Source organism: Ambystoma mexicanum, chromosome 8 (assembly GCF_040938575.1).
Source record: "Ambystoma mexicanum isolate Mex_15411 chromosome 8, UKY_AmexF1_1, whole genome shotgun sequence".
Lineage (NCBI taxonomy): Eukaryota > Metazoa > Chordata > Amphibia > Caudata > Ambystomatidae > Ambystoma > Ambystoma mexicanum.
Genome location: NC_090929.1, coordinates 1,259,876,705 through 1,259,889,848, shown reverse-complemented (window position 1 = coordinate 1,259,889,848; position 13,144 = coordinate 1,259,876,705). Strand labels below are relative to the sequence as shown.

The 13,144-nt window shown below is 44.8% G+C and overlaps 1 protein-coding gene across 2 annotated transcripts in view; it reads left to right on the top strand.

Annotated features, from left to right (window-relative positions):
* Nucleotides 1-13,144, top strand: part of BTAF1 (B-TFIID TATA-box binding protein associated factor 1) — a 2,675,064-nt gene that overhangs the window by 2,325,160 nt on the left and 336,760 nt on the right. For both annotated transcript variants that reach the window (XM_069611378.1, XM_069611379.1), the window contains one exon: nucleotides 10,014-10,139. In XM_069611378.1, the coding sequence (XP_069467479.1) occupies nucleotides 10,014-10,139 (126 nt within the window). The remainder of the gene's footprint in view (nucleotides 1-10,013; nucleotides 10,140-13,144) is intronic.

Sequence of the window (13,144 nt, the reverse complement as noted above, 5' to 3'; positions counted from 1 at the left end):
CCGACCCGAGATGGGGTGAGTACCTCCCGTGGTAAATCAGGTAAGTCCTTGGATGTAGCTTGTATAGCCTTAGAGTCCCCTTGCTCACCTTTCTGTCTTTGTCTCCTTAGGTGTCGGAGGGCGGCCGCGAGATGTAGAGAGCGTGATGGAATGCTGAAGTACCGCCAAGCAGGTGAGTTCAGCGCGGTGCCGTAGGAATGTGAAGCGATGCTTCAAAGACTTCTGTCTTTCAGCTCTGTGGCGAAATGGGTCAGGATTCAGGTAAGGATTAAAGTTAAAACTCCTGTTCTAACCTTTATCCTTTTTTTCTTCTTGTTTCAGGAGTCCCAGGACTGAAGCGGGCGTGGCTGAAGACTGGAGCTGCTGAAAACACGGTGAGCGTTACGCTGCAGCAAGCAGAATAACGCGAAGCACGTGTGGCTGTCCGGGTGTGGTTTAAATAGCCTTGGAAGAAGATCCAGGTAAGTATTCTTCCACAGCCCCACCCAAGTAACAAAATAGTCCCTTCAGTAAAATAGTCCCTCCTAAGCCTCATTTGGCTTGAGTCTTCATGCAGCATGGTCTGCCTCAGGTGAGTATGCAGCATGGTCTGCTTCAGGTAAGTTATCAATAATGAGCCTAGCGCCCATGGCGCCAGGACTGGCACCCAAACAGCCCCTAACTGGGGCTTTTGGGCATGCTCCAAGTGGCATGATGCCTGCTTCCGGGGCTGCTGGGCCTGGTATGGTCTTCCGGGGGCAGGCATCATGACACTTTGCCATCTTCCTGAGTTGGTTACATTATTTGGTGTCAGAGGTATTCTGCATCCCCATCCATTGTATGCACGATGCCCTTTGGGCCAGGTGCTCAGGGCAACATCTGTGACTCGGGCAACATGGCTATCTTACTCCTACTAGGCCTCTCTGCTGCGTTTGACCTTGTTGAACATGACAACCTCTGCCTTCACCTCAGCTCCCACGTCCACCCTATCTTAGTGTCCCTCTGTGTTCCCCAAGGTTCCTGCCTCTCACCCACCCTCTACAATACTTATACCAAGCTCCTATTTGTCCTCCTGGATGCTCTAGGAATCATCTACACCAATTTGGCAAATGACGCCCAAATCCTCATCCATGCTATGTTATGTTAATAGTAATTGTAAAGCGCGTGTTCACCCGAGGGCATCATGGCGCTAAGCAGCAAAGAGGCAGCAATTTTAGAAGAAAGGCCTAAAACAATAAAGTTTTCAGGGAATGGCGAAAGGCGAGATGGTCAACAGTGGCTCGGAAAGGGTGAGGGAGGGCATTCCAAGCCCTTGCAGCAGTCAATGAAAAGGCTGGACCACCCATACTGGATAGTCTCATTTGGGGAACTGAAAACAGCAGGGCAGAATGAGAGCAAAGGGGGTGGGAGAGAACATAACGTGGAAACTTTTCCTGAAGATCTTCCGCCCCACATCTGTAAAAGGCACAGTGAAAAATGCACATAGATATAAAGAGAATCAGCGTCTCAATAGGCAGCCAGTGAAGTTGTTTAAGCAGGGGGAACATGTGTGCTCCAAACAGAGGGTGCAGGATAGAGCATCTGAAGACGATTAACAAGAAAACATGTTTGACCAAAGTAGAGTGAGTTACAGTAATCAACTTGCGCTGAGAACGAGCGCTGCCACCACAGGAGCTCTGGATTGAGCTGGAATAAAGGGGAGGACCCTCGGCAGGATTCGCAGTTTAAAATGACCGGCCTTGCAGACAGCCACAACCTGCTTATCCAAAGAGAGAGATGATTTTTACCCCCAGTTTTTTTACTGAGGGGGGCGGCCGGGGAATCGCTGTCCAGAACGAAAGTGGACTGGAGGTTCCAACAACAAGAACCTCTGTTTTGTTGCCATTTAATTTTAACCAATTGGCCGCCATCCAGGAGCCCAGGTCCTCTAAACGCCCCCTTAGCCGTGCCGCAGTATCTGATCGAGTAAGATCCAGTCGGACCAGGATATGTGTCATCGGCATAGTAGTACCTGAACCCATGGGAGAGGATAAGACGGAGAAGTGGCCTAGTGTAAATGTTAAATTATATTAATGACAGCGAGGATCCCTGATGACCCCACTTGACAACAACACTGATTTGGAACTGAAAGGAGGAAGAGGGACAGACTGCCACATCACAGGCAACCACACTTATGACTGCCACCATGAGCAATGTCTACAGCACCATCCAGAACTGGATGACCTGATGAAAAACAGAGCTGTTCATTGAAGGCTCACCCTACCGGCTCAAAAACCTTGACACGGCCATCTCCACTTTTTGCATTGATGGCTCTGCCATCTTGGTCCTAAAGCATGTCAAAAACCTAGGCGTACAACTGGAAGCTGATTTGACCTTGACCAAACACATCAACACTCATCAGTGACCTCCCACACCTACAGGCTCATCTCCCTGAGCAGGCAATTTCTCTCCTGGCAACTGCCTCACGCTCGCCAGAGCTCTTATTTTGAGCTAATTGGACTACTGCACTGTTCTCCTCACAGGCACTTCTGATAAGAATTTAGCCAAGCTCCAGCTCCTTCAGAACAAAGTCATGCGTGCTGGAGTGGGCATGCGCAAATCGGACCACATCTCAGCAACCAGGCGTGAAGACCACTGACTACCCATCAAAGCCTCCATCGACTTCAAAACACTAACCATTGCACACGGCTCCATCTACAGAGGCCCCTCGCTACCTCAACAGTAGAGTTGCCTTGAAACAACACATGCACACGCTAAGATCCTCCACCAGCATCTCGCTTCTCACTTGTCGATACAAGAGAGCAGTAGGAGTAAACTTCTGCACCACAGCACCCATCATCTGGAACTCCATACCGCCACACATCAGAAATAAACGCTTCTATCCAGCCTTCAAAAAAATTGTAAAACCATGGCGGTTCAACAAATATGACTTAACACCTCTGTAATGTATGTGCTGCTGCCTATTCACTGTACCGACTGTTACAATACCCTTGGGTCTGGGTGTTGGATAAATGCTATAAATAAATACATTAAAATATACAACAGGGATTGCTTAATCAACCACATTTCCTGCAACATCAATATATCAATATTTTAATTCCCTTTCCAAAACAGGATTTGTAAAACTTGCTTTATGCCCCTATGTGTGTTCCCTGAAGCTGCCCCTAATTTCCATTCGTGGCTAACGATTAGTATGCGTACTCTTTTTAGTACTCCATATTGAATGTAGAAAGGTATCGCAATACCACAGTATCTAGTAAAAGTACTCCTATCCACAGAAAAATGTATATGCACAAAAAACTTAGTCTAAACCATAGTTTAGTTGTGGCAATTCATTTGATAACACTGCTCAGAGACAATGCAGACCATATTTTATGCAATTGGGAATAAAACAAAGAATTACAACAAACATATATTGCTCATCACAACTGGTGTGTCTGGCATCAAGTTCAGACATGATCTGTTGTTTGCCAGATGAAACAAAGGCATCTAAAAGTGTGCCAGAAAACCTGCCAATAAGGGTAAATAGGCCATTTTAACGAAGTAGCTCACAGGCCAGGGGACCATGCCTCTCATAATGTGCGTCAGGTTGATCGTTGCATCAGAATAACTACACCACAGAGTATGATGATCAGAATTTCTGTGCCACTGCTTACCATCAATATTACATTGTGTGGGCAGCAGTAACACTTACACAAAACCAGCTCTACAGATAAGAGGTTTACCACCCACCCACTTTTACTCAAAACAGGAAATTCTGCCTAGCAACAAATGGGAAGTACAAATAAGGCCAACAAAAATGGGAAACGATGAACAGCATAGTCTACCCCCGCTTCCACCCACAATATTTTCAAATCTGTGACCAGCAGTGCAGTACCGTAGGAAGTAGCTCTAATAATATGACTGCCAATCTCAAGAGACATTTTAAAGGGACAGAACATATTTTAATATTTCATTTGGCAAAGCGAATTACTTTTTTAGTGCTTAATAGATCATTTGATTCCAAGTAGAGCGTAAAATCGAATCAGATCCCTGCTTGCAACTCTTACATATGAAGTGAAATGACTGGGCACATAATACAGCCTATAGTTGCTTTCCATGCCCCAGCCTAGATGAAACTCAGTAAGAGCATCACTGATGTCTTTCATGGGACCCCTTTGAAGAAAATTAAATGAATGTGCCTTTTAAGTTAATAGCAGTGTTCAGAGGTATAGCAGATGGAGTGCCTTCTCCTGTAATTGGGCTCCTCTCTTCTGCAATGAACTTATCAGTTAAACAAGATGCACAAGGATGCTAGAGGCACAAATCACAGAAAAGATGATTATATTGAAAAGCCCTCAGCAGCTGAACACAGAAAGAGAAGGTGCAGTTTCCTAGACTGTTAATACAGTTTACTGTTCTTAATACACATTTCCTTCACAGTACTGTACTGCCCAAATATCTGACTTATTTTTTTTTTTTAATGTGCTGATTTGTTCTTTACCCCCGCACCCCCTGGAGTGTTCTCTTGTGCCCCTCCTCCATCCCCTCCGGATCGTGTGCTGGCCTCCAATACTTGTTGACAGAGCCCCGTAATAGTGATGCAATGTAGCAGTAAAATACTCCATCACCATTGTATTATGGGCAGTTTAACAAAATGTCATGAATATGCATATACACAATTAGTTTGCAGTGCAAACCAGATTGTTTGCAACATACCTATATATTGTTGAGTACGATTACACAAATACTCAGTGAAACCATGTTTGTATAGCAGAGAATTAACCTAATGTTTAAGGTTTATGCCCAATGTAACTCTGAAAATGTGGAAAGCATGCAGGTTGTGTAAAAAGCAAAGTAGCTGTTTGAATATGCACTGCCCTAATGCTATTTATTAGTACCAGCCATATTCTATACCCATAATCCCATGAAGACCAAGTAGATGATATTGCAATGTTGTTCTGCACTTACAGAGTAACATTAGCTATGCTAAAGTAGAAGAGACTAAGCATGATGATTGCCTACCCATCCTTAGAGGGCAAATTAATATTGGAGTCTTTTAATGCGGTAACTGGCTTCAAATAAGAATCCTGGTATGAGGTTACACGACCAAGTAGCCTGTTTACACAGTCAGTGTCTGATATTTGAGCTGACAGTTGGATTATATAGTGTGGGTGTTGCTTTTGCTAAGGCACCATTGGCTATTGAAATTCTGGTCCTTGAACGTTATTCATATTACAGCCAAAATAAAACTACTGTTGCATGAGCCTTTTGAGTTCTTGAGAAGGGGGGAATTGTCTGTGTGCAGTGCTAATTCTCTTAGCGACTCCCAAGGGGAAACTGGGCAAGAGCACATGTACACAGCTTAGAGGGACCATTGGACCTCACCATGAGAGAGACTCCCCTTTGGGGACAAAGACTCCCTCAGAATTGCCTGAGGGAACTACCATAGCCACATATATGGGACGGTCTTGTATGGAGAATACTATGGACGCTTCATATTTGGCTGAAGGCAATGTCGAAAGAAATCCATCTGCAGAAAATAAAGAAAATATAGTTTAACTCGAGATCTGTATTTAACTGCAGCAAATCTGAGCAGAAGGAGGAATGGAGAGTCTGATATGTGGGGGGAAAGCCCCCTGACCTCATCACGCCTTTTGGAGGCGGAGTCAAGGTACATCACGGAGCCCTCGAGTTCCGAACAAGCAGAGCAGCAGATTGCGAGACACCGGAGTCCTGGTGTGCAGGACCACAAGGAAAGTGGTACGAACCAGAAGAGAAGAAGGTACTTGGTAATGGCGAGACCACGCCTGTAAAGTGGTGGTCAGAAAGCCTGAAGAACAGTGCCGAGACTACTGCAGGAAGTCGGAATGCTTTACAAGCGCTGGCGTATGCAGACGGTAGATGTGCGGTGCCGAACCAAGAATGAGCGACCGAGAAGCAGTACCCGAGCAAGAGCCAAGCACTGCAATTATTCCCCAGCTCCTCTGCTCCACTCTTTGCTAAAGATTGTAGGCAGGTGATCCTTTTTTTTGTTTTGCACGCTCTCATTTTTGTTTGTATTCCCTTTGTTTTACCCCGTTCGTTTGCACGTCCTGTTCTGCCTCCCTCTCCCTGTACTCCATTGGTTTTAGGGTCTGTTAGGGAGAATTCTCGTTTCATGGCTAATTTCCCTTACCTAGTGAGTCCCTCAGCAGCTTTTCTGGATCTCTGGAGTTGTTTCTTTTCACCTGGTAAGAGTGTGAACTTTTCCCCCACTCTTACTTGTGTTTTGCTATGTGTTTTGACCTGTTTTTGTGATTGTGGCCTCTGGAGTACACCACTTCAGTAGCCCCCTTCTTTGTGTGTGTCGCACAGCACTTTCTGTGCAGTGGCACAGGGTTGTCGTTAAGACTTCCACCGACTCCATTTCTGAGGTGACTACTGTCCCCCAGAAAAGGGTAAAGTTACCATTAACTTTACTTAGTCAAATTTAACCACAGATCCAGTACACACCATCTTACGTGGAGTGCTGGAAGGGTTAACTCTTTGTATCTGTAACTCCTAGATCATTGTTTCGCTACTTTAACATTTAGACATGGCTGGTGGCAGTGGTATCTACCCTAAATTTTTACCGCGGTTATCTTATATAACCGTGGCAATATTGTAGGCTATTATGTTGGCCTCTGAACTTAAACCCGCTTGACCAAATCCTTTTTCTTTTGGCTCCGGTGCGGTTTATTCGCCATTTCTTTTTGTTAAACTCCTACTTGTGTTTTACTTTGCGCGGCAAACTAGGTTTGGCTTCTTTGTTCACTGTCTTTTGGCGGGCTTCTACCTAGAAGCCTTCCTCAAGGCGCCTGGGTGTCTAGGTGGGCTGAATCTGAGGGAGGGGTGCAGTCACCCCCTGCACAGGGTATCCTAGGAAACCCAAGTCGCACTTTGACATGATTGGGCAAGGTGGTTGTCCGCCTGGACAACCCCCCTGCTGGGTGATTGACAGCCAGGCTGTGTGAATGGGGTTTTTGCGCATAAAAGGCAGGTCTCTTGGGCTGGAAGTCAGAGAGTCGCCACTGGAACTACAAGGAACCAACGAGAAGTGGAGGAGAGGTCGACTGATGCAACTACCCCGTACCAGTGAAGCCCTGCTGCAGTCCTGAGCTATCTACCCTTCAACGACTAAGAGGAGATCCAGTCTGGAGTCGTCTTCCCTTGAGCCTGGTGGGGATAACCAGCTCATCTTCAGCCAGACGTTGCCTTTGTGGTCGAAATCGCTGCGCACTGCTGTACCACCGGATAGCCACCTAAAGAACCTCTCCTGTTTTTAAGGAGCGCACACTTTATTCATTGTCTCTGCTGCCGGCCTCATCCCTGTGTGGTGCAGACCCCCTCATCGTCTTTCTTCATGCTGAAGCTGCAGGAAAGCGTGGGTCTGCGGGAAACCAACAGGAACAACTGCCGTGGGACCAGCTTCGTTCTTTTAGAAAGGTACTGTCATGTTTGAGGAATTTTGGGTGAAATACCTATTTATCTACTTTAAGGCTTGTCCTTACTTTTCCCTCCTCCTTATAACTTTTGCTTCCGAACATTGACAATATCAAAGTACTCTTGGCAACGTTGAATCTCGAACTGTCCGACTGTGTGATCCTCGACAACAGGCACCCGGTGTCACTTGACTTTGGCTCTGGCCCCTTGACTCTTGAATTCCTGTCTGTTCTTCGATTCTGTCTGCCTAACCAACATATTGCCTGTGATTTTTGCCCCTAACTCTCTCCGGGTACCTCGGGTGCTAAGTGTGTTTTTACCCCGGTAGCATTTCTTGCCGCGGATACGCGTTTATCTAGTAGACCGAACTGTCAAAAAGTGATCGCAATTGTATTCACGGTAACATGTTCTGTTTCATAACAGCGGTCCATTCAAACACAGGCTACTTACCTGGAAAAAAAACTGTACAATGTGAATTGGTTAGTTGTAGTATATTTTACGTGTGGTTTTTAAATTAATAGAAGTGTTGTGTTAATAACAAATGGTTTAAAAATAAATGTACTTATATTTTGTACCTGAAACCTTGAGTAAGTGTTTGCTTGAGTCACAGTAATTGTGGTCCCTTTGTGTAATCTCTGCTACTGCTCATATACTCTTGAGATAAGCCTGGCTGCTCCGCTACTGCTACCACGATAACCTAGTAGTACAGGCTTGTACCAAAGGTAAAACTTGTATTGCCACCTGTAGTCTTAATTGTGTGTAGTGGTCTCTAAGGGCACTGCACAGGATTCTGCCTAACTGGGTCCCCCACGTGACCAGGACAGTGCATTTCAGGCTTCTGACAGGGCAGCCATTGGCTAAGGGCCAGAGGCAAAGGTCAGCTCCCCGACTCGGCAGCTTCACTATGTTTTTGCCCTAGTTCAACCTGGAACACCTGCCGCAGTCATCAAGCAGCGACTGATAAGGGAAGTGTGGTGTAGGTGAGGAGTACAGCCTGTGCTCCTGTAAAGCCTCTCCACTCTTATAACCTAATATCATATAGCAGCATGCATTTATCCTAATATCATAAGATAGCCTTGCTTTTGGCCAAACTGTGTTACCCAGCTATATCTTGCATTTAGCCTGTTTGTATAAAGTATCCATATTTTGCATTTAGAAAATGTAGCAATTTTTAGATGGATTGTTGGGCGGAGGAGATGTATTGCTACTAAGTAACCATACTAAAAACTCACCATTCTGCAGTCTCACCCTCAAACTCTGAACTAAACCCAACCATACTTCTACCGCACCACAAACCGCACGCATTTCACAACACCAAACATGAAACCAAACCATACACTACCAGACCTCAACACCACATGACTGGTACCGACCTAAAAAACACACCAACGCTCAGTGACCAGTTTCTCCTAACTGAAGCTGCCAACAGCACATCAAAGCTCTACTGCTCTTTTCCCCTCTCAATCCCACTAACAAATCCCCAACCCCCTCCCAACGCAGATCCGCCAGAGCGCCAAGAGACCACGCAAGTGGCGACAGTGCCCAGTACAAGACCCATTAACATAACATCACGAGAGGTACCGGGGGAATTCGGGCTGGCAGGAGGCGGTTGGGGAATCATCATCATTATTTACATTAAGAAACTCTTGCCAGTATTGTGGATGAAACCCTGACAAGAATGTTGAATGATTGGAACTGCGACAATCGAAGGGAACAAATAATAAATAATCCAGTAAAGAAAGACCATGAAGGGAAACTTGCCCCAGTACCAAGATTAACATATTGTTGAAGAGCCCAGATAAGAAGGGAAGTTAACAATTGATCAGAGAGATTTAAACAACCAAGCTGGGGAACTAACAGAGACTGGGAACGGAAACTCTGAGAAGAAGGGCAAGAACCCTATGTATGCAAAGTTGAAGCATGTGAGAATGGAAAGTCTTATGTATACAATGAAAAGGGAAAGGTAAGGCTCGCAATTGAAGAGGATAGAAGAACCATAAGCCCCAGATAGAATACAATTGACAAAGCCTAAAAGGAAATTTAAGTAAAGATTATTTTTCAAAAACCTAAATAAAAATACTATGAAGAACTTATATGTGATTACTAGAAGAGGAGAAACGATTTGAGAGAAAACTAATACCAAGAGAGGACCATAGAAGTCAAGTACCAAAAGTTGTCTTGAAGAACTAAAAGACCTAATAAGAAAGAAAATCAAATTGGACTATACTAAAAAATATATATCATAACAAGAAACTTGGATAAAGAGGAAGACCAATTAAAGAAGGAACATTCGCTTATTTACTTTAGGTATGTTTAGTGGTAGGGTCAGATACGGTTAGCTTAGACGGAGGACAGTCCCTTTGGACTTCCTGACATCTGATAAGTACCTTTTAGTTTCTTTCGTCATAGGAGAGAATAGCCTTGGTCTTAAAGTTTAATAAAGAGAGTACAAAATGTCCTCAGTGTCTGACTCTCCTTCTTCTGACCCACCACAGTTCAGATACTAATGTTGGCCACCATTATTCTTTTTGTATGATTTTTTTTTATTTTTTACTGCTGCTAAAAAGGAGTTAACTGTTCATAATCTACAGGTGCAGCTTTATGAAGATTTTGCCAAGTCTCGTGCAAAGTGTGATGTTGATGAAACTGTGTCAACAGCTACTGTGGCTGAGGATCATGAAAAGCCAAAACTAAAAGCTACTGGTCATGTTTTCCAGGTACAAACTATTTGTTTGAGAAGCCCAGGAGCTCGTTAATTTTAACTGTAATATATCGTCATTTAAAGCAGAATTATGTACATTTGAACGTTTGTTTAATATATAATAAGATATGTTTTCAATTTGTTTTCTAAGATTTCTCCATGAAGCTTTCCATTTAGTGTATGTTTAGAACTGGATTCTGTGGCGAATTTGGCTATCACTCGTACATCGGTGTGCTAGCAGTTGAGTTCACTCCAAAGGATTACCAAGTTACCAACACAACGAAGACTGGGCCCCAACCATCCTTTGCTTCAAAAAGGACATGAACACCCTACTCTTGAAACAAACCTCTCACCAATCGCTAATTGCTACACTCAAGTCTATTTTTTCAACTCTAGATTTCCTCCTTCCACTACTCGCATATCCATCACAGCTCCTCTACTATTCCACTTGTAACCCTCTTGACGTTCAGTTGCTTCCCAGCTTAGTACGCACTTTGAAAAATCACACACATAAATACAAAGGATCACACCCCTGAAAAATCTCAACAAAATTCCCTACTTGCAAGGTTTTCACCAACTCACATTTTTGACTTGCATGTAAATCCATGTCAGTCATTGTTCCTGTACGTTTGGAAAGAAATATTTGCCTTGTGCATACAGATTAAACATCTCTAAGTACTCCCCTCCCCAACACCTCTGGTCTAAGACCGTCTCCAGACATGTAAACGCTTGAATTAAAGCTCCTGGTTCTCCTTAATCCTTTCTCTCTTCAGTAAATCCCCAATAACCTATCTACGATAGTGTTAAAATATACCTGCCTTAATTAGCATTTTCCTATCCCCTCTCGATTTGATTGCATCTAGACTGGTCTAGGATAAGTGTGTGCATTAATAAGATACCTGTACATGACCCTAGCAACCAAAATAGTTAATTCAATTATGAGGAAGTTCTACTTAAGTTAAACACACAGAGAAAGGGCCTTTTGCTTTTAATGGATGACTGTCACGATGCCTGCCCCCGGGAAACAAGGTTTGGCCGAGCTACCCCGGAAGCAGGCATCATGCCATTTAATGCAAGCCCATGAACCCCAATTAGGGGCTATTTGGGTGCAGTACTTGGCGCCTATGGCGCCAGGCTCATAAGTTCAGAATCAGTCCTGGCGCCATGGGCGCCAGGCTCATGGTCAAGGACTTGCCTAAAGCAGACCATGCTGCTAACTTACCTGAGGCAGACCATGCTGCCGTGACCAGAAGTCAAATGAGGCCTAGGAGGGACTATTTTTCCCTAGGAACTATTTTTTACTCGGGTGGGGCCGCGGAAGGATACTTACCTGGAACTACTTCCAAGGATATTTAAACCACGCCCTGACAGCAATCCATGCTTCGCGTTATTCTGCACCTGCAGCGTAACGCTCACCGTGCCTGCAGCAGCTTCCAGTCTTCAGCCACGCCCGCCTGGATGCCGGAGCTCCTGAAAACCTGAAAGAAAGCAGAGGGAAGGTTAGAACCAGAGTTTTTACCTGCAATCCTTACCTGAATCCTGAATCTTCTTGGCTCTGACCTAGAAGGAAGAAAATATCAGACGCGCGCCGCTTCGCATCCTGCAGCGCCGCGCAGGAACTCACCTGAAGCAAACCTCCACATTCCATCGCGATTTTCAGCATTCTGCGGCCACTCTCCAACACCTGTGGAAATAAAGACAATAAGGTGAGCAAGTGAGCATTCCCAGACAATAAAGGCAATCCCCAGGACTTACCTGATACCACAGGGGATACTTACCTCATCTCGGGTCGGCGCGGCCTCCACAGCTTCTCCGCCGTACCCCAGCTCCAAAGGGGAAATAAAAGAAACACAAAAGCGCAAGTAGGGGAAACCGAATTCCGCTACAGACTTACTTGGTTACTGCCTGAGGCCGCAATCACCGGAACCTCCACCGATTCAGCGCCTGCAAAAGGAAAGGGTCACAGGTTAGACCAGGTCCTCATTATTGAACTGAACAGAATCCATAAACACTTACCTGCATCTTACTGGTTGCCACTTGGAACTCTTCTCAAGAACTATTAAGGCAACCTAGGGAATTTGGACAGAGTGAAAGCCAGACGTTTTTGAACTCTTTTTCAAACTATTTCCTTACGGAGTCAATACCGTTCTGCAACTCTCCAACATCCCACACCAGTGAAGTAACTTCATCTACGCGCCCCTGCACTCGAGGCAGGATGGAGAGCTCATCTTTCCAAACTATCAGGTCAGAACATAGCAAGAGTTCGGAAGTAATTTGTGGGAAGAGATCGCAGGAGTGGGGGAAGGTGGGGTTGGCGCCCAGTCCCCGCAGGTGGCTAATTCCCTTTTCTCCATTGCAGAAGAATATTCATACGGGCATGTGCAGTTCCCTCTGGGACCACTGCAAAAGATTTAAGGCTACAGGTGTTTGGCAGTAAACTCACTTGGTAGCAGTCTGTACCACCCAGGTTTACCTGGTAGCTGTGGCTGAGCAGTCAGACTTCCCTCAAGAAGAGTTAGGCAGTATATAGAGGATACAGGATAGGTACAGAGGCACAATAGTATAAGCAAACACTGACCAGAGCTAGGAGTAAAAGTATATAATTATTTATTTAAAAGACGCACTCATAAATTACACTAGCACAGAAAAGGTAAGTAAGTCAAAACACAGTCACTATTACTCATATGTACATCCCTAGTTATTTGTTGGACAAGTCTAAGTTAACACCACTTATTTCCAAACAGAGGTGAGCGCTTAACGTTAGATGGCACTCCAACAAGTTAGTTAAAAGGGAGGGAAAAGGCAAAAGAAGTGAAAACAGCAAGGCAAAACACTTTTCAGAGATTCACAGTGAGTGTAGAAAGGCAGTCTATTGAGGAGCAAGGAAGTTCGCTTGCCAGGCCCACTCTAGGGAAAGCCAGGCAAAAAGATGCCCAAGATCACACAATGTCACAAGTCTTTACAGGTGAGTAGAAAAGGTTTTTCCCAGTTAAGAAAAGTTTAGTTAGGGTGTCCCAGGCT